This window comes from Polypterus senegalus, chromosome 17 (assembly GCF_016835505.1).
Source record: "Polypterus senegalus isolate Bchr_013 chromosome 17, ASM1683550v1, whole genome shotgun sequence".
Classification (NCBI taxonomy): domain Eukaryota; kingdom Metazoa; phylum Chordata; class Cladistia; order Polypteriformes; family Polypteridae; genus Polypterus; species Polypterus senegalus.
Genome location: NC_053170.1, coordinates 85,109,278 through 85,134,489, shown reverse-complemented (window position 1 = coordinate 85,134,489; position 25,212 = coordinate 85,109,278). Strand labels below are relative to the sequence as shown.

The 25,212-nt window shown below is 43.5% G+C and overlaps 1 protein-coding gene across 4 annotated transcripts; it reads left to right on the top strand.

The window, feature by feature from the left end:
- The first annotated feature begins 5,490 nt into the window (after nt 1-5,490).
- Nucleotides 5,491-24,871, top strand: LOC120517950 (meteorin-like protein). Of its 4 annotated transcripts, none has more exons than XM_039740483.1 (4): nt 5,491-6,996; nt 14,478-14,881; nt 17,684-17,743; nt 24,379-24,871. In XM_039740483.1, the coding sequence occupies exons 1-4, from the start codon at nt 6,869-6,871 to the stop codon at nt 24,693-24,695; spliced, it is 909 nt and encodes a 302-aa protein (XP_039596417.1). In that variant the 5' UTR covers nt 5,491-6,868; the 3' UTR covers nt 24,696-24,871. The 4 variants fall into 4 exon arrangements, with proteins under 4 accessions (XP_039596417.1, XP_039596419.1, XP_039596420.1 ...); XM_039740485.1 differs by lacking the exon at nt 5,491-6,996 and adding an exon at nt 10,375-10,459; XM_039740486.1 differs by lacking the exon at nt 5,491-6,996 and adding an exon at nt 10,820-10,927.
- The last annotated feature ends 341 nt before the right edge of the window (nt 24,872-25,212 follow it).

Genomic DNA, 25,212 nt, shown 5'->3' with positions numbered 1-25,212 from the left:
GTGTGGGATTTGTAAATGGAGTGTTAATGTTTGTGATGCACCATTTGTTGGAATTACCAGTGTAAGGCATTTTTTTTACTGAAATGGTTGTGATGCACCATCCGTTGGAATGGAAAATGCAATGCATATACAGTAATCCCTCGCTATATCGCGCTTCGACTTTCGCGCCTTCAGTCTATCGCGGATTTTATATGTAAGCATAACTAAATATATAACGCAGGTCTTTCGCTGCTTCACAGGTTCTGCAGACAATGTGTCTTTTTACTTCCTGTACATGCTTCCTCATTTGGTTTGCTCACTTGATTTCAAACAAGGAACACTATTGGCGGATGAATGAGAAGCTAACCAATCAGAGCACGCAGTTAAGTTCCTGTGTGCTGAATGGCTCAGCGTCGGAGCATTGAATTCGATTCCGCGGCGTTAACCAGGTAGTCTTGTCTCGCTCATTCAGCATCAACGTGTTTCGCTGTGTAAAGAGTTAACTTTTGTGTTTATCTTTGTGCGTAGTCAAGCCCTTCATTATGGCTCCAAAACGATCTGCTCCTGCTACTGCTTCAGGGGCCGTGCCCAAGCGCCAATAGAAAATGTTAATGATTGCCGAAAAGGTAAACGTTTTGGATATGTTGAAGGAAGGGAAAAGCTACACCACTGTAGGACGCCATTACGGCATCAATGAGGCTATGATTCTTTTTATTTAAAAAGGAGAAAAAGAATATAAGATCTACAGCCGCAGTGTCCTTTAACCAGGGTACAAAATGAGTTGTGAGAGGATGTAATAAGGCAGTAGTCTGGATGGAATCTGCTTTAGGGATTTGGATTGAAGAAGAACAACGGCGGTGCTACACAGTCGCCTGAAGAGGCTTCTTTAAGGGCTGTAACGCTCTCCTTTGTTGTGCAGTAAAATAAAACTCAATGTTATCGCACAAGTCATCGTGTCATTGTTGGTGAGTAACCATAATTAATTTTCTACTTACAGTACTTAGTACATGTACGTACGTTTAGTGTCACTGTACACACATTTTACTGTATACTATTTTTCTTGCATTGTACGTATTTATTGCTGGTGGCCTGTCTATCGTAATGGCTGTAACATGTGTGATATCAGAGACGCTCGATATCTATAAAATAATATTTAGGTTTTACTGTATATAAACAGTGTGTTTACATACATAATTTCAATGAATCTTACCTAATATCTAAGAGAATACAAAGGGTTTATGCTGTATAGCTCTGCAGGGAATATTTATAAACAGTGTGGGAGAGTTTATAAGGGCTTAAAATATATAAAAATAACCATACAAACATGGTTTCTACTTCGCGGAATTTCATCTATCGCAGGGGGGGGTCTGGAACGCAACCCCCGCGATCGAGGAGGGATTACTGTATCTCTGTTATATGCCATTTGGTATGGCATTCGTAAAAGCATCCTTAGTGTTTCTGATGCACCATTTGTTACAATTACAAATGCAAGGCATTTTATTACTAAAAATGGTTGTGATGCGCCATCTGTTGGAGTGACAGAGACATAACAACTGAATGGACACACACACACTTACTTATCCTTTTATTAAGGTGGAAGGCTATGGTAACTTGTACCCAAGAAGTGCAGTAACAATCAAAAATCAGTGGAGAAAGAGGAGTCACACAGAACCAGAATACAAGTGGAGTTCATTCAGATCACAAAGGACAGTGTAGAAATGATGGCAGATCCAGTTGTCTGTAGTAGAGTGAGAGTAAAAAGACATGCAAGACAGGGAGGACACCTTCGAGTCAACGTGTGACATGATATTCTAGGAAGAATTACGAATGTGCTGCCCAAAAAAGATTAAACTTTGTTCCTGGAAGCTGTCATCGATGCCTGTTTTGCGAGTTGTTCAAGGGTGTAGTCTGTCCTGTGACCACTAGAGGCCGCTACATACCAGCAGTGCCTCAGATTCAATGGCTGTTTCTCACCCAGGAATTAACACCTCATATGAAGCCTACCAGAGGATAACTGAATGTAACATTGAAGGCAAATTTGGTCAACAGCTTCCTAACCTGTTTATTCTCATAATAATAAAGTGTTCTACAAGCATAGCTACAACACCAAAAACAGGATGATGCTGTGCAATATACACAAAGAAAGTATGCATTCTTAGCAAAATGAATTCATTTGGGAACATCTCAGATCCTCTAAATCCCAGACACAACCGCGCTTGCACAATTCTCAGATTGAAAGAAACTTTTTAATTTGGTGAAATATCTTACACAAGCCTTCTGTTCCACCGGAATCACCACAACGATTCTTTTTCCTCCTCCATTCCTCCCCTGGTAAGCTTTGTCCTCCTCCTGACTCCAGCTCACCTGGGTGAAGAAGAAGGCTCCCTTTTTTTAACCTGGAACCGAAAGTTCTTTCAGCATGTCAGCACCCTAGCTAGGAAGCACAAGATCCTCCTCCTCCTCCTCCTCCCAGCAGGAGCCCAAGACCCCAACAGGGCCCTGCAGGTGTGCAAACAGGAGGTACGCCAGAGGGATGCTGCCACCCAGGCTCTCCCTGCCTTTCTGTGATACTGGCTGGAAAATGGAACAGCAGCCATCCCTGCCAAGACACCCATCCATAATATTCATCCATGGATAGCCCAGAAAATAAGCAGAAACCATTCCAGTGGGCTGTCCATCCCAATATCTCCCTCTCTGTCTATCTATACATCTACTGCAGTGGTTCTCAACCTGTGGGGCGGGCCCCCTTAGGAGGGCGCAAAGTAATAAAAAGGGGGTCACGAAGATGTACAAAAAAAAAAACAATCAAAAATATGGAAAAAAAAATCTGTTGAAACCAAAACAAATTAACTTAAACTACATTCTGATACTAGAACAATAAATATAGAGTTAGATAAATGTCGATAAAAGTTAAGTTGGTATAATAAAATATGCATCTACATTTCAAACAAATGTTGGGGGGGGGGCGCAATTAAAACTGTTATGAAAACTCGGGTCGCAAATACTTAAAGGTTGAGAAACGCTGATCTACTGTCACGCATGTGCGCCAGGGAACCACCGTCCAGGTTCTCTAATGCAGGATGAGACGGGGCACTGGCGCTAACAGCTTTTCTCTCCACCACGGTTCCAAGAAGATGTCAAAGGATGGCACTTAGCCCCTCCCACAATGCCCAGAGAAGGCCCCGCCCACTCAAGTGCTGAACCCAATGGCTATTAAAACCTTTACACCCGAGTGTCGAGAGCACTAGTTCTTTGTTTCTCTGTTTCCGATTAAACAAGGTTGCCCGGTTGGCACCACCAACATTTCATTGGCACCTTATAGACTTTCATATAAGGGGATTTGCGTACATTTTGAACTGACAACACTTCTTCTACATGATCCCCCCACTTAAGAGCACCATAATGTTTGTGACTATTGGTGTCCCAGCTGTTTCGTGATTCCTCAGGTAGGTTTCATGGCTTCATACGATACCTCGGTTTGCTTCTACCCATTGGAGTCTGCAGTTGTCGTTGTTCAACATGAAGACAAGAGCTGTGCCAATGAAAGTCCATCCATCCATCCATTTTCCAACCCGCTGAATCCGAATACAGGGTCACGGGGGTCTGCTGGAGCCAATCCCAGCCAACACAGGGCACAAGGCAGGAACCAACCCTGGGCAGGGTGCCAACCCACCGCAGGACACACACAAACACACCCACACACCAAGCACACACTAGGGCCAATTTAGAATCGCCAATCCACCTAACCAGCATGTCTTTGGATTGAGGGAGGAAACCGGAGTGCCCGGAGGAAACCCACGCAGACACGGGGAGAACATGCAAACTCCACGCAGGGAGGACCCGGGAAGCGAACCCAGGTCTCCTAACTGCGAGGCAGCAGCGCTACCACTGTGCCACCGTGCCGCCCCCAATGAAAGTCAGAGAAGCCATTATGAGGGTTTCTCTGGTATTGCCTTACAAAAACTGAACGCTTTGGACAGAACTCCAAGCCCTTTGTGTGACGAGGACGAGGCACTGCTCATCACCTTCCACTGTTATCCCAATGCTGAAGCATGGTGGTGGCAGCACCATGCTATGGGAGGGCTTTTCTCAGCGGCAGGGAGAGGGAGAAATGTCAGAACTGAGAGGAGGATGAGTGCAGCCAAATAAATACAGAGAGGTTGTTGAAAAAAAACTCCTCCAGAGTGCATGTGACTTCCACCTGGGGCAATGGCTCACCCTTCAGCAAGTCAAAGACCCCAAGACAATGGCTTCAGGACAAGCCTCCGAGTGTCCTCGAGTGGCCCAGCCAAAGCCCCCACATAAACCCCACAAAACATCTGAGGAGTGACCTGATGATGGTGGCTTATAGATAGATAGATATGAAAGGCACTATATGATTGATAGATAGATAGATAGATATGAAAGGCACTATATGATAGATAGATAGATAGATAGATAGATAGATAGATAGATAGATAGATAGATAGATAGATAGATATGAAAGGCACTATATGATAGATAGATAGATATAAAAAGGCACTATATGATTGATAGATAGATAGATAGATAGATAGATAGATAGATAGATAGATAGATACTTTATTAATCCCAAGAGGAAATTCACATACTCCAGCAGCAGCATATTGATAAAGAACAATATTAAATTAAAGAGTGATAACACTGCAGGTATAACAGACAGTAACTTTGTATAATGTTAATGTTTACCCCCCATAGTGTTTGGGAGGAACGATCTCCTCAGTCTGTCACTGAAGCTTCTCCTCTGTCTGGAGATGATCTTGTTCAGTGGATGCAGTGGATTCTCCATGATTGACAGGAGTCTGCTCAGCGCCCGTCGCTCTGCCATGGATGTCAAACTGTCCAGCTCCGTGTCTACAATAGAGCCTGCCTTCCTCACCAGTTTGTCCAGGCATGAGGCGTCCTTCTTCTTTATGCTGCCTCTCCAGCACACCGCCGTGTAGAAGAGGGCGCTTGCCATAACCATCTGATAGAACATCTGCAGCATCTTATTGCAGATGTTGAAGGATGCCAACCTTCTAAAGAAGTATAGTCGGCTCTGTCCTCTCTTGCACAGAGCATCAGTATTGGCAGTTCAGTCCAATTTATCATCCAGCTGCACTCCCAGGTATTTATAGGTCTACACCTGCTACACACAGTCACCTCTGATGATCACGGGGTCTATGAAGGGTCTGGTCCTCCTAAAATCCACCACCAGTTCCTTGGTTTTGCTGGTGTTCAGTTGCAGGTGGTTTGAGTTGCACCATTTAACAAAGTCCTTGATTAGGTTCCTATACTCCTCCCCGTGCCCACTCCTGATGCAGCCCACGATAGCAGTGTCTGTCGTCAGTGAACTTTTGCACGTGGCAGGACTCCGAGTCGTATTGGAAGTCGGATGTATGTTGGCTGAACAGGACCGGAGAAAGTACAGTCCCCTGCGGCGCTCCTGTGTTGCTGACCACCATGTCAGACCTGCAGTTCCCGAGACGCACATACTGAGGTCTGTCTGTAAGATAGTCCACGATCCATGCCACCAGGTGTGAGTCCACTCCTCATAAAGTCTTATAAACGTCTTCTATCAAGTCTAATGGAGATTGAGAAGATCTGCCAGGAAGAATGGGATAAACTGCTCAAATCAAGGAGTGCAAAGCTTGTAGAGACTCACCAGGAAGACTCAAAGCTGAAACTGCCACCAAAGTGGGGGGGATGTTCTACAAAGTACTGAATTAAGGGTCTGAATACTTACATGCATGAGTGATTTTAGTGTTTGATTCTTAATACATTTACAAACTTTTATGCGTTTATTGAGTGCAGATGGATGGGCAAAAATGGCAGATTTATCCTTTTAAAATTTAACCTACAACACATGACAGCATGAAAAAAGTAATGGGGTCTGAATGCTTTCCGTCGTATTCTCAAACCACCCTTTGTTTCAATACATCACTCCGATTAACATCAAAAAAGTGCGAACTGGAAGTCACTGACCAAGCTGAGTGAGTTTGACACCCGTGACCATGAACTCCATTAAACAGGTCTATTAATAGATGGATGGATGGATGGATGGAGGGGTAAATGGAAGGATGATTTGAAAGTTTGCTGTGCAATGCCCGACTCATTATTGTCATTTAGATAACGGTAAAGTGAGCGCTTCCGTTGCCTTATCTCCAGAATTGTCAAAGTCGTCTTCTTCAGAATTCACTGCATGCTAAACTCTGCACAGAAAGCGCCTCGAGACGTTAAATCAAATCAAAGACTTGTGAGCGAAAAGCAGCGCAATGTGCCGAGCAGTAGGTGGCTGTGTCGCGTCTGTTATTCGGAAATGTCCTGAGCTCCTTAAAATGTAAATGTGTAGCGCGTTTAAAGTTGTCGCCCCGGTGGGGTTTACGGACAACAGCATTACAGGGGTCGCCATTCGGGGAAACAAACCGCAGCTTTGTTACGATAAAAGAATCCCGAGGGGCAACCGCCGCATAAGACGCCTCTTTTGCTCTGTTCCCGCTACCACGGCTCTTCTTAGGGGATGTTGCAATAGTTAAGACTGGCAGTAGCGACTCTTAAATGGTCCCATTTGTGAAGCCAAGACCCCTCAGAAAGTGCTCGACGTGTTAAAGAAAGGCAGCTGCGCTGGAACGTCTTTTAAAAGAAAGGATATTAAAATCGCAATTCCTTAAGGAGTCCCAGAGGGGGGTGGGGGAGCGGATATCTGAGGAGCCCCTGGATCTGAAGCGGGACAAGTGGCTCCTATTTGCATTTTGAAGCCCCCCGCACCCAACCTGAAATGCTTGAGGCGGGTGGTGCCGAAGCGGAGCTGCCCGCATTCTCCTTCACACTCCTCTCGAGGTGTTACTGCACGTCCTCCGGCGGCGACTTCCCGTTATCCTTGTGACCGTCAATGTGTCATGTGCGTTGTGTGATCGCTGCGGCTCCGGTTCCTATGACCGTCTGGGTGGTCGCACTCGCTTTTTGCGCACAGCTGCTCTGGAGCCATTGCGCCGCGGATCACTGCAACTGGCGGGGCAGGTAAGAGATGTGAGCTCGCATTTGTTTTTAAATTACCAAATACGGGTGGATATTTAGAGACCGAGCTGGGGAGAGAAGACAGGAAAGCGTTAAGGACAGACAGACAGACATCTATACAGCAGCCTGCTGCTCTGCCGCGTAACGAGACACAGTTAGTGACAAGTCAAGCAAAATGACACCTTTAAAAAAGATTGTAATATGCAAGCTTTCGAGGCAACTCAGGCCCCTTCTTAGTACATCTCGCCTGAGGAAGCGGCCCGAGTTGACTCGAAAGCTTGCATATTACAATCTTTTTTAAAGGTGTCATTTTGCTCGACTTTTCACTACATTGATAATGGCTAACACGGTACACCACCCTAGTACTACTTTACACGGTTATAGCGCATTAAGTGCAAGCATGTCCGGCTAGAATATTAATTTCATAATTTTATTAACAAGAGCGATTTCATTCTAGACTATGTTTGTACTAAAAGAACCCCGCGCTTTTTACTGCTTGGGTGGTATGATGGCGCAGTGATTGGCGTCTGCTAACTCGCAGCTCCGCACTCCCGGGCTCATTGCCTTTGTCCGTCTGTCCTCAGGATGTTCTTCTACATCTCTGAAATCGGGCATGTCAGAATCATTGATGATTAGGGCATCGGTTCTCGGCGACCCTCAGGGCTACGAAATACGTGAGGTTAATGGTGGGCGAATATGAGATTTAAACTGCTTCACTGGGTGTCTCACCTGCCATGTATGCTAGGAAAGCTTAGAAATCCCGCCAAGATTGTTGGTGTGTGCGTGCGTGTGTGTGTGTGTGTGTGGCATCTCCACGATTTCCACCGCATCCAGTTGGTTTATTATTTAACAGATCGCGGGTCCGGTAGCGCTACCGTGGCTCCGGGTTTTCATTCCAACGCCTTTTCCTTAATTAGTATCCAGTTTTTCGTGCTTCTTTTCCCTTCGTTTTAATTGACTTGTTTTTATAAGATTAAGTCTTCTCAATTGCTTCTTTTTTCCTTTTAACGGCACTGAAACGAGACGTGGAGTGTGCCAACAGCTAAGTCTTGGTCTCAAACTCCAACCAATTTCTTAATTCGAATTCCTCTTGATGGCTTGTTGCTGCTCTCATCCTGCCACAGCAGATATTTCCAAAACTTTCGATTCTCATTTTTTCTGAGACCACCGTCAAAATGTTTTGTGGACCTGAACAGATGAACAATCCTGAGAACTCCTTCTTTCTTTTCCGTTATCACAGGTTAGCTGGTCGTGATGGCTCGTTTTGTATCTCATTATTGTATGCATTAAGAAAAAAAAAATCAAATGTACGGTTTATGATTGTAACTCAATTGAAATTAAAGTAAAAAAAGTTAACTTGCATCAAAACTGATCACTAATTAAGAAAAGGGTGAGAATGAAAACCTGCAGCGGCACAGCGCTCATCGGAGCCTTCGGAACAGCCGTGGCTACCTGACTCGGAGCGGCTCTTCACGGCGATGCCACAGAGGCTCCCAAAAGAACAATCCACGTGAAGGTTCCAGAAAATGTATTTATTAAATCTAAAACGGCTCTCATAAATAGAAAAGAGGGCAAAAGCGCGATTTTAAAAGGATTTTTGCAGCATACAATAAGAGACCAAGTTCGGGCTTTCTTGATATGTGGTATCCTGCTACATCCATGAAGATTTCCGTTTCACCCACATATTAGAAAGACATTTCAAATGCAAAGAGCGCGCCCCATAGAATTATTTTTACTTTCTCGTATATGAAGTCTAGAGAAAGTTTTGCAATCGTCTAAAAATTCTATTTCCAGATTTTAATTAATCTCGACATTTTAGACCGAAAATACCACTTTTGGAATCATGTCTGTCTTTGTGTGCAAACACGATAACTTGAGTACGCTTTCACTTGGGTCAGCCAAACTTTGCATTCAACTCTTAGGTACGAAACGTAGATTTCTATCAACTTTTGGGTTATTTCCGGTAACCTGAAGTGATACTTTATCTGAAACGTTTTCCCAAAATTATTAAACATTTGATAATTTCTCCCCATATTATGGTAACGCACCACACCACATTCTAAGCATTTTGTCTCTTTGCATTTTTTCGAAAAAACGACCGGTCGGGAAATAGCAATTTTCCGTTTGACGTTCAAATGGTAATACGTACATATTCGAGAACGTTTTTGCTTTACGTAAACGAAATTTTGTGTTCAAGTATTACATTGCATAAATTGCTAAAGCCTCTTGCAATGTCTGACCCACTTCCGCTCATAAAAGTGGTCATTTCCCTGAATTGTTCACCAAAATAAAATTATAATGGAAGTTGTTCTATTCATGCAGCTGCAGAGTCCGATTTATTCAACTTTACTTTTATAATAATTATTCAATATATTATTCATTTGATATGATTTGTTGCGGTGGGCTGGCGCCCTGCCCGGGGTTTGTTTCCTGCCTTGCGCCCTGTGTTGGCTGGGATTGGCTCCGGCAGACCCCGTGACCCTGTAGTTAGGATATAGCGGGTTGGATAATGGATGAATGCATATGATTTGTTGTTGATGGCTCTTTAATGTACATAACATAAAAATATAATCCTTAGCTTGAGGTTTACTCCTCCATCCCCATATCTGAATATACGAGAAAGTCTCAAGGAGACCACTCCGGATTTTTTTTTTTTTTCTTGTCAAGTAATGGAGGAACGACACAACCCAAGTGGACGGATGGAAGTCGTCTTTAATTGTTTGCTGACACCGACGCTTATACCCATTAATATCCGTTTTGCCGAGATGCATACACGCTAATCGTGTTCTTTAACTTCTTTAATTTCGTGTTGTCTTTTTCACGATCAAGCTTTCTTACACGGTGTCGCAGTTGTGGCACCGCAGATTCGCAGTAACAGAGATCGGGGTTCACGTCCAGGGTTCTCCCTGCGTGGATTCCTTCCACTATCCTAAGTCATGCAGGTCAGATGAACTGGCCCGTGTGTTTGGGGTGAGGGCACTTTGTTTGCCTTCTGACGAACTGGCTCCCTGTCCAGGGTCTGTTCCTGCCTGGCGTCCTCTGCTAGCGGAGATAGGCCGCAGCCTCCACTCCAACATTCTCAAGGCGACCCTGATCTGGACTAAAGAGGACATGACATGAAATATTAATGTGCCTCATAAAAGCGATCAGGGTTATATATATATATATATATATATATATTCATATCAGGAAATTTCAATAAAGTTAATTGATAGATTGTTTAAGGGAGGAGAAATTTGGTGGGTGGAGTAGAGAGAGATAAAGATAGAAAAAAAACACAGAAGTGTTTTTTGTGTAGCTCAGTGCGGTATGTTCACAGTTGTGTTCTTAAAGAAATAAATATAACTGGCAAATAGTCCACAAAACTGGGGTGACCATCTCTTTGTGCCTTTCCACACATCGAAGACTCAGTCGGCCACGCTACCGAGGTCGCCCGCAAGACAAGAAGATCCGACGCCGAATTCTGGTAAGGAGAGTAGCGGATTCTTAACACCCGCTCTTACACATATATACACACACACGTATATATATGCGTAATGCCTGCTTATAATCTAAATAGTTGTCGTTATCTCCGTGCACTTTGAATACGCATTTATGATGACTTATTAAATGAAAACTAAACCTTACTGATTGCCTTGGCCTTAACTGGAAAATATTCATTCCATTGCTGATATTTTGTCCCTGTCGGTGGAGATGTTCCAACTCGCCTCGGCGTTTAATGGAGAAAACAACATCATAAAAAGCGATAATGAGTGTACTGTTGGTTTATCTTTGATTGTTAATAGTGCGTCACCACGTTACTATCATTCGTATCAAGCAGCTACCTGCCTTTGGGGGCGCCGCTCCATTGAGTGACACGTTCAGTCGGATAAAGAAGAGCCAGCGGACCGGCCGAGTCTGAGACCTCCTCACCAAATTGGGAAATCAATTACGGGTATACAACGGACCTGCAAGTTTTAGTTTTGCATTTTCTGATATTTTAAAAAGTCCTTTTCTATACGCTTAACCCTGCCGTTTAATCTTAATTTATCTATTGAAATACTCTCCCATGGCTTGTTTTGAACATTATATTTATCAACTCTATACATATAAAATCCTAAGCCTAAAAGTGCAAAGATTTTAAGTGACATTTTTTATGTCATGTTTTTTGTCACGCTCGTATTTTAAAACATGCCTATACTGTATATGTTTGGTAGAGATACTTTATTAATCCCAAGGGGAAATTCACATACATTTGTATTATTTGTATAATTCTTTTCAGAGTTTTTCGGACTTTAATGTGATGTTGTTAGATTTTCAGATTCTTATTCCGTTTTTCAATTATAAAGTAAAATACCAATAACTTACATCCCGCGAGACGAGACTTTGTACCAACAGATTTAACCACGCCCTGAGCCGGACATTAAAAAAAAACCTTAAGAGTAGATGACAAATACAGCTGCTGTACAGGCTTTAAAATGTGCGGAGCATCACACGACGTCGCAGCAGCAGCAAGACAGTAGCTGATTCTAGCAAAGAGGAGGTAAAAAAAAACAAAACAACAACTGTATTTGTTTCCCATTGTGTCAGCGTTTAAGAGGGGGTTTCGGAGAGGGTGCGGTTACAATACAAGCGAAGTGAGCAGAGGGTAAGCCTCCTAGTTACGATATCAATTTAGAAAGTAAGCATACCAGGAAAACTGTACTTAAGCCTTATCACGCGGGTAGAAAAACCAACTCTTCAGATCAGCTGTGATTTCTCTAACTGAATGCACAGGATTTGATTGAAATTCTCCAGTAGTTACCTTTTTTTTAATGGTTTAACGTACGGCGGTATTTCTAGACGAAATAACCCCGTGGAGTCAACAGGAGGCGTTGTACAGGAGTTTGCGTTTTCTTCCTGTGTATTCCGACATGAGTTCACTCGTGAAAATAACGGCGATTTAACACTCTTCAAAAATAAAGGTGCCTGAGTGGGCAGGGCGATGCCATTGAGGAACCATTTTTGGTTCCCAAAAGACCCTCCATACAGTAAATAACCAGGACTAGATGGTAACAGATCTGTGAAATACCAAAAGGTTCGCAATTTTAAAAGGACTCTCGCCGCGTACACTAACACCGGCTAACGCAGGTTTCTTAATCTTCAGTATCTGACTAGGTAGCCCACTAGACATTAAAGATTTCTGATTTGTCCACATATTAGGATCCTTTTCAAAGCCCAAGGAACCAACTTCATGTTCCCCGTATATGAAACGGTTCTTTGTCAAGCAATGACCACCCAATCCAGTAAAATGTCATTCACTCATGAAAATGCTGCTTCTTAAATGACATTTGATGGCTCTTTACTGGGTTGTGTGGTTCATCATAGAACACTTGCATGAGAACGGACCATTTCAAGGTTTTTTTTTTCTTTTTTATACTAGAGGGCTCCTCCCCCTGCTTGCTTCGCTCGCCCACCCCGTGTTTGGTTTACCGGATATACAATTTAAAGAGATTGTTATTTTCATGGGAATTGTTACATACACATTATTTTCACTTTTAAAAACTTTTGTAAAAACAATACTTGTCCTTTATTTCCGGCCCCGGGCATGGTTACATCTCTTTCTTGCAGGACGTTTAACATTGTGAAGGGCGGCGGCTGAACACACGCTATGGAGATGCCATTGGATCATCTGCTGTCTTTCTGCTGCCTGTTCTGCTTGTCGCATGTCGTTGTTTTAAGGGCCGGGAGCACATGATGCGTGTCTGCCAAAAGCAATCCAACAACTGCTAGGTTCGATGTCTGTGGACTTGTTTTACATGATGGCTCACCGCCTTGTCTCGCGTGACATTGTAAAAACAACACTTGTCCTTTATTTCCAGGCCCAGGCGTGGTTAAATCTCTTTCTCGCAGGACGTATAACACTGCTCGCGTTGTGAAAAAATATTGCTCAATCTCACGGAATTAGACTCCATCTCTGCAATATATAAAATCATTTTACAATCCCTTCCTTTCAAAGATCCAAGAGGACACTGGGAAAAAGATCTCTCAATTAATATATCAGAAAAGGAGTGGAAAGTAGCAATGCAGAGAATTCACTCGAGCTCCATATGCGCAAAGCATACAATTATACAACTCAAAATTATATATCGAGCACATCTGTCTCGACTAAAACTCTGCAAAATGTTTCCAGGGCATGATCCAACCTGCGAACGTTGCAATCAAGTCCCAGCCTCACTGGGTCACATGTTCTGGGCCTGCACCAAATTAACACCATTCTGGACCAAAATTTTTTGCCACTTCGTGTCTCTGCTGCTCGCATTGTGAAGAGGGTTGGTCAGGGTGGCTGAACGCACGCAAGGAGAAGTGGTCGGATCATCTGCTGCGAGCTGCGTGTTTTGCTTGTCGTCGTTTTAAGAGCTGGGAGCAAATTAAAGTGTCTCTCGCAGGACTTCAAATTGTCTTCTGAGAAGATCACGTCTTGTCTCCCTAGTTTGCCTCCCCAAAAATAGAGAGAGAAAGTTGTTTCTTTGAGGTTTGAAAAGGTTCCTAATATGTGAACAAAACAGAAATCTTTAATGTCTAGTAGGCTGCCTAGTCAGATACTGAAGATTAAGAAAATGTGTTCTTGTACGCAGTGAGAGTCTCTAATGTGCACTCTTAAAAACAATACTTCTTTAATGGAGCGTTAGGGTTCTTTATTGGGTGCTGTGGTTCCTTGTATAGAACTACTGCTTAACAAAGCACCATTTAATTCTGTGTCTGTGGTTACATTGATTTGCTCTTTTCGATTTTCAGTTCTCTCCGGTGTTGTGTTACAAGGTGTTATTTGATATGTACGGTGGTAGCCTCATGTCCCAGGTGCATGGAGTTTGTTTGTTCTCCCCGTGTCCACATTTGCTTTCTTCAGGTGTTCAGGTTTCTTCCCACAGTCCAAAGACATGCAGGTTAGGTGGTGTGTGTGTGTGTGTGTTCACTCTGGGCTGCTCTGTCCAAGGATTGTTCTTACCTTGTGCTCAGTGCATGCTGGGATAGCCTCCGTGTGTGTGTGTGTGTGTGGTGGAAGTGAACGTGAGAGAAGGGAAACTCATCCACACGTTGTTATCTTCCACCTGGAAAAACCAGTAAAGTGAAAGGATGAACGGCCATAATCACCACCACAATAGTGTCGTTAAGCTGTCTGGATGGCTTGGGACATTAAATTGGGTTTGTTTGTGTGACTGTGTGCCTAGTGATGAACTCGTGTCTTGTTCTCCAGTACCCTGAAGTGGTGGTCTTCAGGACCACTCCTGGTTTTCACCCCGTGTGAAAACTGGTTGGAATGAAATGAGCCTGGAAACTGCAGCATTTGGCCGGGTAAAGGAAGGGTCTTCCTCTTTAGATCATGTGATCTAGGATGGTGGTCAGGACCCGCCATTCCCCCAACCCACCATCATACCACAATTAACAGGGATGATAGATTTCTTGATGCCTGGATGTGTTCATGATGCCATGTCTGTTGATTGCTTTTCCTTTCTGTTCCCAAGCGGGTTGATCCGGGAGCCCCATTCTCACGCAGTGGAGCAGGTCCACCTGAGGTGCACTGAAGGCTCCGTGGAATGGATGTACCCCACCCAAGCCATCCGAATTGCCCTAGAGCCGAACCTGTCCACATCACGGCCGGCCACCGTCTGTATCAAGCCATATCGAAACTCCAGGGGTGCCAACATCTACATCGAGAGAGCCGGGAAGCTGGAGCTGCTGGTTAATGAAGAGGCCAGCTGGCTGGGGCAAGTGTACTGCTTCAGCGTCGAACGCCCGCAACAGGCCGCAGTGTTTCTGCAAGCCAGCCCTCAGCAGGACATCAGCCGGCGCACAGTGGGCTTCCAGTACGAGCTGCTGAGCAGTGGCACCCCAGCACCTACTCTCGTCAAAGACGCCATGCTGGAAGGTAAGATGTGAGCATCACTCATGAAATGGAGCGGCCTAAAATAAGCAAGGGAGCTGGCCAGCATCTTAACCGCTCTGCCCAGCAGAGGCTCACCTGAAGCCAGCCAGGACCCCTAATACTACCTGCTGGCTTCAGCTGGTGCAGGCCCAAAAAATAGAAAGCTGGCAAAACAACTGCAAACATCACAAAAATACAACAGAAGCCCAACAAACACAAAGATAACCACAAACCCTCAGCTTGTAGTAAAAGTGCAAACAGAGAATCTTAAGTGAAAGATTAGCAAAAAGAGCAAAATACAAAGAACAAAACGAGGCACAAAGGAGAGGCAGATAAGTCACAACACAAAATCTAAAACTCGGGAACCTCAACACAAAGCAAGATGTCACTCAAACTCCAGGAAATTGAATACAGGAGATAGATAGATAGATAGATGTGAAAGGCACTATATAATAGATAGACAGATATACAGGGGTGGGCAAAAGTAGGTTTACAGTTATGAGTATGTGAAAAACTGAGTTTATTACTATTTTTTATTTATTATTGTATTGTTTATTTGTAGGGCAGCACGGTGCCGCAGTGGGTAGGGCTGCTGCCTCACAGTTAGGAGACCCGGGTTCGCTTCCTGGGTCCTCCCTGCGTGGAGTTTGCATGTTCTTTCTCCCTGTGTCTGCGTGGGTTTCCTCCCACAGTCCAAAGACATGCAGGTTTAGGGGCATTGGCAATCCAAAATTGTCCTGTGTGTGTGCCCTGTGGTGGGCTGGCACCCTGCCCGGGGTTTGTTCCTGCCTTGCGCCCTGTGTTGGCTGGGATTGGCTCCAGCAGACCCCCGTGACCCTGTGTTAGGATATAGCGGATTGGATAATAGATGGATGGATGTTTATTTGTAATATTTGTCTACTTATTTATCTTCTTAATATTCTTATTATTATTGTTAATAGCAAGTAGACTACAAGAATAACCTGCATGTCTTTTTCCACATGAACAACTGTAAGTTTAATGTTGCCGACCCTTTCATTTATATTTATCAAAACGGCGTTTTTCACTAAATCCCATATCTCGAGGTAAGGTTTGTGGCCCAGGCATTCCAGCCTCAGAAATTAATTTGGCGCACCTGAATCTGTGAAGTGCGGTAAAGGAGGATTTTGGTGCAGGTTGTGCACTTTTATGTGTCTTTCACTTTGGCCAATCAGATCTTCATCCGTAAATTCTTCCTGTCGTCCTCTAGTCAGGTGTTTCAGGCGGCTCTAAATCCTTCGTGAAAATTCATTATCAGCCAGCGCTTGAACACCGCCATGTTGAGCCTCCTCTGCCCCGATGAGAAGCGCATGGCTTCCTGGTGGGAGTCAAGTGCGAGTTCTGAACGACGCAGCGAGCAGTGACGTGTGGTGAGGTTCATGGCTGGTGAGGCACGGACTCCTTCAGAGTCAGATTTACAAATATATGAACCCCAAAGAGTATCTTATTGACTATTAGCAAAATACCCGCGCTTCGCAGCGGAGAAGTAGTGTGTTAAAGAAGTAATGAAAAAGAAAAGGAAACATTTTAATAATAACGTAACATGATTGACATTGTCATTGTCATGAGTGTTGCTGTCATATATATATATATATATATATGTATGTATGTGTATATATATATATATATATATGTATGTATGTATGTATGTATATATATATATATATATATATATGTATGTATGTATGTATATATATATATATATATATATATATATGTATATGTATATATATATATATATATATATATATATATATATATATATATATATATATATGTATATATATATATATATATATATATATATATATATATATGTATATATATATATATATATATATATATATATATATATATATATATATATATATATATATATATATATATATATATATACATACATACATACATACATACATACATACATACATACATACATATATATATATATACATATACATATACATACAGAAAACAAATTTATAGCACAGACCAGTGGACACATTTTTATTTTATGCTATCATTATTAGCATTTATACTTTTCATAATGACAGGTGAGGCTCCTGCCTCCCCTGACCACATGTCCCTGGCGGCGACCATCCAAGAGAATAAAAAAGGGGAATTGTCGAAAGCCGCGGAGTGAGCCACTCCTCAGTGATCCGTGCCTTTCTCGGATGCCATTGTCAGGGTTCGATGGAGAAGGAAGTCAGATGGTGAACAGCAAGGAGGCCCTGCAGTTTGTCTCTTCAGAAAGTCAGTGGTCGCTTTATCCACCAGTCACATTTAGCGTCATGACCATGTCTCTGACAGTTCACTAGTGGACATTTCTTGGTGACTGTTGGTGTACTCAACCTTTAAATATTTAAAAATCAATTAACCATTAGGGCCCTCAGGGGATGGACAACTCATGTGACTGAGGACTGGTCTGGGAAAGCCTGTTGACCTTCTTGGACCAGACAGCTTTGTGACCTGTGAGGACCGGGACCGGATCATTCTGTGACTGGGAAGTCATTTGCCATTATACGAATAACAAATAGCTCCATCAAGGACTGAAAACAAGATACAGGACACGTCGTGTAGTGTTAGGTAACTGGCCAGGTGACATCATGACAGGACAGTTTTATGAACCATCTTTATAAGCCATAGTGACTTGCAGCAGCTCACAGATGATCCTTATGAAGTGCACGTGGTGCTGAGCGGGGATCTTCACATCAGGTGCCATTGTGCCCTGCTCTTTTCCAGTCATGCCACTCATGCTGTTCTGTTCTTCTCTTTTTTCCTCTGCAGAAGTCTGCCGGCCTTGTAACAACACTGAATTGCTGATGGCCATCTGCAGCAGCGACTTTGGTAGGTATCCTTGTGAAGGCCTACTTGATTATGGTTTGGTATTTAGGTCACAACTTTGAGCCGACTGTCCTCAGTGATGAGTGTTATAAAAATGGGCCTGGGGGTCCTTAAAAGCTTTGTTGGGCTTGTGGCCCACACGAATTGAGACGCCCACCTTCGATTTCCACAGCTCCATATTGTTAGTTTTGAGTGTGTAGACGTTAGGGCTAGCGTCTCGCCACTTCTAGCAAGTGAGTGCCAATCCTGGTGGCGGTCTGCCCTTGTAGTCTCAAAGAGGGGTGTGTGTGTGTGTGTGTGTGTGACGGGTCGGGGGTACAGGGTGCACGAGTGAGATGGCCTCCTCTACCAAATCGCACTAACACTGTCGGGATCAGTCTTGGCTTTGTGTAATTGTAGCTGTTTTTCTACGAGATTTCCAAACCGTTCCAAAAATTGTCATATGCAGCCACCAGAAACGCATTCCAGCAGTAGCAGGACTCGTCCTACAAAAAAAGTCCATGTGTCTTCATTTTAAAGATTATGAAAAAATCCTAAAAAGTGCAACGATTTTATGTCACGTTTTTTTATCGGGCTTATTTTAAAACCTACATACTGTATATAGGGTGGTCCAGATCTAATTATGCAATTTTTATTACGCTATTAACTTATTAAGTTTTACATAGAAAATCACCCGAAAAATCGAGAAGTGTGCAAACTGATGACATGAAGAATCGTCTTCGCGCCGAACTGGAATCGTCTCCACATAAATCAAAGTCATCCAGACGATCTGAATCTGCATAATTAGATCTGGACCACCCTGTATATGTTTGGTATCATTCTTTTCAGAGTTTATCAAACTTTAATGTGATGTTGCTAGATTTTCAGATTCTCATTCCGTTTTTAAATTACAAACTAAAAAATATCAAGAACTCGCATCCCACGAGATGAGAATTTGTGCCAAGAGATTTAACCACGTCGGGGTCGGAAATAAAAGACAAAGAGTAGATGACAAAGACAGCTGCTGTACAGGGTTTTAAATGTTCGAAGAGATGCAGATCATGCAAGCCAGCAGCTGATCGAGCAAAGAGGAGGTAAAAAAAAAAACCTTATTTATTTCTCATTTTGACGCCGTTTACAAGGGGGATTCGGAGGTGCGACCACGTCTCCTTGAGGTGCGTTCACTGAAAAAAGTATAACCTCCATTCAACTTAAAATGATTAAGGTAATAATTCACACTTAATATTTTCAATCTGAACCAATATAATTCTTTCTATCTTTTTGAACCCACAATTTTTAAGTTGAGGCAAATCATTTAGAGTGATTTACTGTAATTCACTTGTAACAACTTAAAAAATAGATTTACTTCAGTATAATACAATTTAAAATGGTTTACTGGTCATTAACCTGTTTTTATGCTATTAGAAATATGAACATAACACATTCCAATGCTGTACTTCGTACATTTATTTAAAAATCTAGTGCAAATACACAAGCATTTTGTAGTGTAAATCGTAAATATACAACAAAAAAATCATTAAACTTTTCTACAGCTTTGAAGCTTGAAAGTATGTTTTATTATGAGTTCTTATACTTAAAATTAACAGTTGAGAAACAGGGTTACTTACCAGAAATCCTCTGTTATGAAAGTCTGCTGCTGAAAATCACCAGACCTGGATAGCCACGTCCACTCCACTCGGGAAAGTGTTCTTTTTTGGCAGTTGGAAAGCCAGCACTCTGGAAAGTTCGACCGGGAAAAAATACAAACGGCCGCTCCCACACAGCACACGAACAACCTAAAATATTAGGTTAACTGAAATAGGATTTTTATGTTTATTCCCTCCACCATAACTTCCTTTGGTACAAACATTTTTTTTTACTTTGATTGAGATCTGAAACCAAATATTTCAAGCTACATCACTAAATGACTATTCTTAAGTTGCTTGAAAGAGAAAACATCGGGTGGCGCAGTGGTAGCGCTGCTGCCTCGCAGTTAAGAGAGGACTTCCCGGGTCCTCCCTGCGTGGAGTTTGCATGTTCTCCCCGTGTCTGCGTGGGTTTCCTCCGGGCGCTCCGGTTTCCTCCCACAGTCCAAAGTCATGCAGGTTAGGTGGATTGATGATTCTAAATTGGCCCTAGTGTGTGCTTGGTGTGTGGGTGTGTTTGTGTGTGTCCTGCCCAGGCCCAGGATTGGTTCCTGCCTTGTGCTCTGTGTTGGCTGGGATTGGCTCCAGCAGACCCCCGTGACCCTTTATTCGGATTCAGCGGGTTAGGAAATGGATGGATGAACAACATCATCAATGTTCTACTTTTTTCAGTGGCAGAGACGTCAAGTGGCAGGTGCGTAGCGCAGCCGAGCAAAGCAAGTAGGGGTAACCCCCTAGTACACATATAAAAAAAGAAGAAACTTCTTGTCTATGGTACTCATTTGTGGCGTATAGGTATTCAGGTTCCATTTCTTAAAGTTTCTGTCTCGTTCACCACACGTAGGCAACCTACTTAAGGTCAAAAAGCTCTAATGACGGTGTGGCTAACAGTTTATGCTTCTCTCTAACTTCAGTTAAGAGCTGTCCTCATGTCGCACAGAGCTAAGCATTAAGTTTAACTTTTAGGTTGGAACAGAATCTTGCGTTATCTGTGTTAGAACACAGAACACTGTGTTAGAAGTTTAAGTAAAAACTAAAGCACATTTACCGTTAATTTAAAAGCTTTGGCTCACACAGAATGGAGAATGGATGGATGCATTTGCTACGCTTTACCCCGCTTGCTTGACTAATTTGCATTCCGCCGTTTTAATGTTGACAGCTTTGATTTTTTTTATAATTGTTTAATTCTTAATTGTGCGCTCAAACAATAAATTAACACGTTTACATTCATTTAACTTAAAATAATCATGTTTGCTGGAGGATCCAGAAATCATTCAGGCCCCTTCACTCTCTGCCCGGGGATACGAGGAGTCAAAGTCACTCCTTTTCGGAAAATTTCCAAATAATGCGATATAGGCCTGTGGAGTGTCGTTTTATGCTATTTCGAGGTTGCCAGTTATAAATATGATCATATTTTTGACATTTCATTCTTTACCGGTAGTCCACGCCCTCATCCCGAAGATGGAAAAAAGCCCTCTTTCAGAGGTGAAGGTATTTAATATTTCAAATATCTGACGTCACTGTTCTTCTTTATCACGTTTATTCCACCTCACGAAGATTCGCAATTATGTTTCTTATGAACACCCCGAACCAATTCAGACATTATTATTATTATTATTAATACGCATCTAGTGGTTAATATTTCCTGCATACTTCTCGGACCCATCGTCCTCGGTTTGACTCCCGCTCACATGACATCTGTATATGTGTTTTCTTCCTCGTATTCCGCTTTTTGTCCCACATTCCAAAAGGAGTGCCGTTTGGTTTGGTTGCCCATTCTGTACTGACCCCTGTGAGTGGTCATCATCGAGCGCCATGCACTTCCACGTTTAATCTCCGCCTCCTGTGATGGTGAGCTGCATTGCATTCCATTATTGGGTATGTACGGTTATTTATTTCGGAGACTTTAAAGATGCCCTTCGCATAATCATCCAACGTCTGAGTGACTGCAACAATGAACAACGTTAACAAGCGCCGAGGACCAACTTTAAAGTTGAGCGCATTCAGTGATGGTGAGCTAGCAGTGTAAAGAAAGCGTAGGTGGTGAAGGCGGCGAGGGATTCGAAGTCTAATGAGACCCAAACACTCGACTAGCGAATCTTAATCGAGAACGAACTGAGAATGAGTACCTGCTTGGCATTAGTGGTGCATTTTTTTATTAACTTAATTTAGAGGTTTGACCGGGTAGATCTGCGCACATTGGGCAACACGCAGTAAGGCCCCAGTGTCCCATGAACGCTGTTTTCATAGATACACTTGGAAGGGTTACGAGTCAGTTCAGCCGTTTACTAACATAATCTAAAGGTCCATTCCGAGTCGCGGTGGGCCGATGCCTGTCTCAGATCAATCGATCAATCAATGAACGAATTGTCTTATCTGCAGCATTTTCGGGCGAAACACGGCACACGTGTGCCTGGCAGGGCACTAACCACTGAGTCATCGCCGCCTGTCATTCAGCCTCAAGTGTACATTTTCCCCAACACCCCACCCGCCCCGCCCCCGTCACGCCCCCTTCTCGGTCTTTAAAACTAATTAATGCGATAAAACTCTTTGTTGGCTTTTCAAAGGCCCTGTCATTTCCCAGCAAATGCTCGCGGCAAAAAGGCAATCCTGCTGCACTAGAGACTAACAGATGTGGGGGCCCCTGCCTGCACAATGGGGGCCCTCAGGGCTGAAAGCACCAACAGACCAGAAGAAATAAGCTCTTTGAGCCGGCGCTATTGATGGGCTGACTTGTGTGCCCCGAGCTTACGAAACACTATCATTGACTTTTTGATTAGAGAAAATCGCTGGCTAATGAAAGTGTAAATGGCGCTGGCAGAGAAAAGGGGCTTCTCGAGCGGGACTTCCAGCAAAGGGGACAGCCATTCAGTCGAGCTGACCGCACGCAATTATGGACTTGTGTGACAGCCGGCAGAAAGGCCCGCGCCGGGATGGGGACATCTGTTGAGCCTCATTGCGCCTCGTCCTTCTTAGAAATTGAATTACGCCGGAAGTTCTTTTTTATTACACTGGACGGTAATGAGGCGGTTAAAGCTGGCATGTCAGAAGCTAAATACGGACGATCTGATGAAGCCGGCTTTCCAAGAAAACGCAAGTAGTAATGCACAACAATGATGTGTTTGTCTGATGTCAATAACAGTAAGTAAATAAATAAATAAAATAGTCCCAGCAATTGATGGGTGACACGGACAGTGCGCGCAGCCGTACGGTCACATGCAGTGATTTGAATCCGCGGTGTCCTTGGCTATGCGCAAACGGCACGTGCTCTCCGTTGTCGAGGGTCGAGTTCTCCGGGGACCCCAATTGTCTTACAGCATCACCAAGAAAAAAAAAAAACCTGTTTGGTCAGTTCACGGTGTGTGTTCGGTCCAGGGCACAAGCGGCTCATTTCGCAAAATAAGCACGTGCATAAGGCATCGAGGGATTGGGGGCACCAGAAGAAATTTTCCATGAACCAAATGGTGCAGCTATTCCACAAAAAGGGGCTGTCATATCAAATGAAAAAAATGTTACACTGTAAAAGAGGAGTCAAATGGTACAGAGTTGGGGAGCAGCACCCTGGGTAAACCCCGTCCGTATATTAGATGCCAGATCAGATCTGGACTGAACCGCCTAGGTGGGTGGCCCTCTTGAATATGGAAGTCATCCTCTTTCTCTAAGTGGTTAATTATCTGCCACCTTCACCACCTAGTAGCGTGTGGTCAGCGTACTGGTGCAATAATGGCATCTGGGTGGGTGCTGCACATCGGTGGTGGCTGAAGAGGCTCCCCTCAGTCTAAATAAAGTGATCTGAGTAGCGAGAAAAGCACTACATAATGTATTATTATTATTATTAATTAGTCCTACACAGACTTTTTTTTACTGTTGCCATTTTAGCGACTCCAGGCGGCAGGATAATAAAGTGAACACAAAATCTTCCTTCACTAAATATTTTCAAGACACCTCAGCCCCATTCCTGCTTATATTAACAGACAGTTAACAGACATGTTGTACCGAGTTTGTAATGACACGCGTAATGTTTAATTGCCATAATTGCGATTCCGTAGCCAATCAGATTGCAGGTTTTTGTCAGCTGGTTCACTCGACTTGAGCACAATCGTAACCAGAGGCGTTTTCATTGAGTGGGGCTCTTTATATTTTCCCTTTTTCAAATCATTCTCAGTAATCCTAGAAGTGGTTGTGTGTGAAAATCCCAGTAGATCAGCAGTTTCTGAAATACTTAGACCAGCCTGTCTGGCACCAACATCCATGCCACGTTCAAAGTCACATCAGACCCCGTTCGTCCCCATTCTGATGCCCAGTTTGAACCTCAGCAGGTTGTCTGCAGGCTGAAATGCATTGAGTTGCTGCCCTGTGATTGGCTGATTAGATATTTGCGTTAACAAGCTGTTGAACTGGTGCACCTTATAAAGTGGCAGGTGAGTGTTTATGGTAATCAGATCATGAATATTCAAAAATTGCATATTTTAAGGTGGGAGGAGACAGGAAGTGACTAAAAGTGCGCGTTCACCAGCAGCGAGTTCTAAGTTCATTTTTGATTTATCAAGGAACTTGGCACGACGTGATGCACGTATGATTTTACAAATCCATTTTTTTAACCAATTTTGCCTTTCAAATGTAAGCAAAATGTTAATATGGAATCTACAAAGCCCTGTGATTTTCTTCCTGACGACCAAAATATTGATCGGCTGCTTCTAGCTGGCCTTCTAGGTTAACTGGACATGTTAATTCAGTTTTGTTTCTTCATGTCCCATCCATGTTTTTTTTGGGGTTTTTTTTTTGCCATTTCAGGGTCACAAAGCACAGCGATACCTGATGGCATCAGACTCAGCCTTTATAGAGATAAGAGTTTATACTCAATAATCCACTGGTTTGCTAGCCCTGCTTAATTCAGGTTTAGAGCCTCTGGTAAAGTGAGGCAGGAGTGAGCGTCCTCTTGAGGGCACCATCAGATTTTTCAGACTATCCCGACATTAGTTCTCTTGTCACTAACCCGTCTCTCCTTGGCAGTGGCCAGGGGTTTCATCCGCAGGGTCTCCCACCACATCGGCCAGCAGCTCTCTGAAGTGAGCGTGGCGGCGGAGCACCTGTACAGACAGAAGAGTGGCGTCTTCCAACAGCAGGCTGCCAGCGGAGAGTGGCAGGGCTCGCTCAAGACCCTCCTGCAGTGCCAGGTGAGGAAGGGCAACGGGCTCTTTCTCTTCACTGGAATGGAGCACTTTGGCGAGGCCTGGCTGGGCTGTGCTCCTCGCTACAAGGACTTTGTCAGGGTCTACCAAGCGGCCAGAGCCAAGAGGAAGAACCTGTGCGAGTTCCCCCTTGACTGACTTGACACCTCAGACTAGGGCTGTCTGGAACATTCAGGGTGGGCACTGGCAGAACTGGGTGCCAAGAGAGACACTTTGCCAAAGAATCTTTTTGAGGGGTTCTTTTTTTAATATTTTTATTTTCGACAGGGTATTGATGTTTTATATGAATGATAGGTAAAGGTTTTATGAAAGAATGATATCAGGGTCCCACACTCTGCATGATGCCCTTTGAACATTTCACCTTTTAGCACCCACTGCGGCTACACTGGCTCTCCCTTGGGCCATTTACTGCAACTCCCATTTTTCTCAGGAATGAACTATGCCAGCGTTCAAGTCGTACAACTTTCTTATAGCGCTGCAATGTCAACTGCAGAGTGTTTAAGTAGCACTGGTGAATAAATCCAAGGGGCACAGTGGCACCCAGATAGAAGAAGTAGCACAGGTGAACAAAGCCAATGGGCACAGTGGCATTCAGAGTGTAGAAGTAGCACAGGTGAACAAAGCCAATGGGCACAGTGGCATTCAGAGTGTATAA

Bases quoted from the DNA above. Each gene is read 5' to 3' on its own strand.
- LOC120517950 (XM_039740483.1), top strand. From the start codon at position 6,869: ATGTGTCATGTGCGTTGTGTGATCGCTGCGGCTCCGGTTCCTATGACC. The intron at 14,882-17,683 runs GTAAGATGTGAG...TTTCCTCTGCAG, and splicing joins CAAAGACGCCATGCTGGAAG to AAGTCTGCCGGCCTTGTAAC. The intron at 17,744-24,378 runs GTAGGTATCCTT...TCTCCTTGGCAG, and splicing joins CATCTGCAGCAGCGACTTTG to TGGCCAGGGGTTTCATCCGC.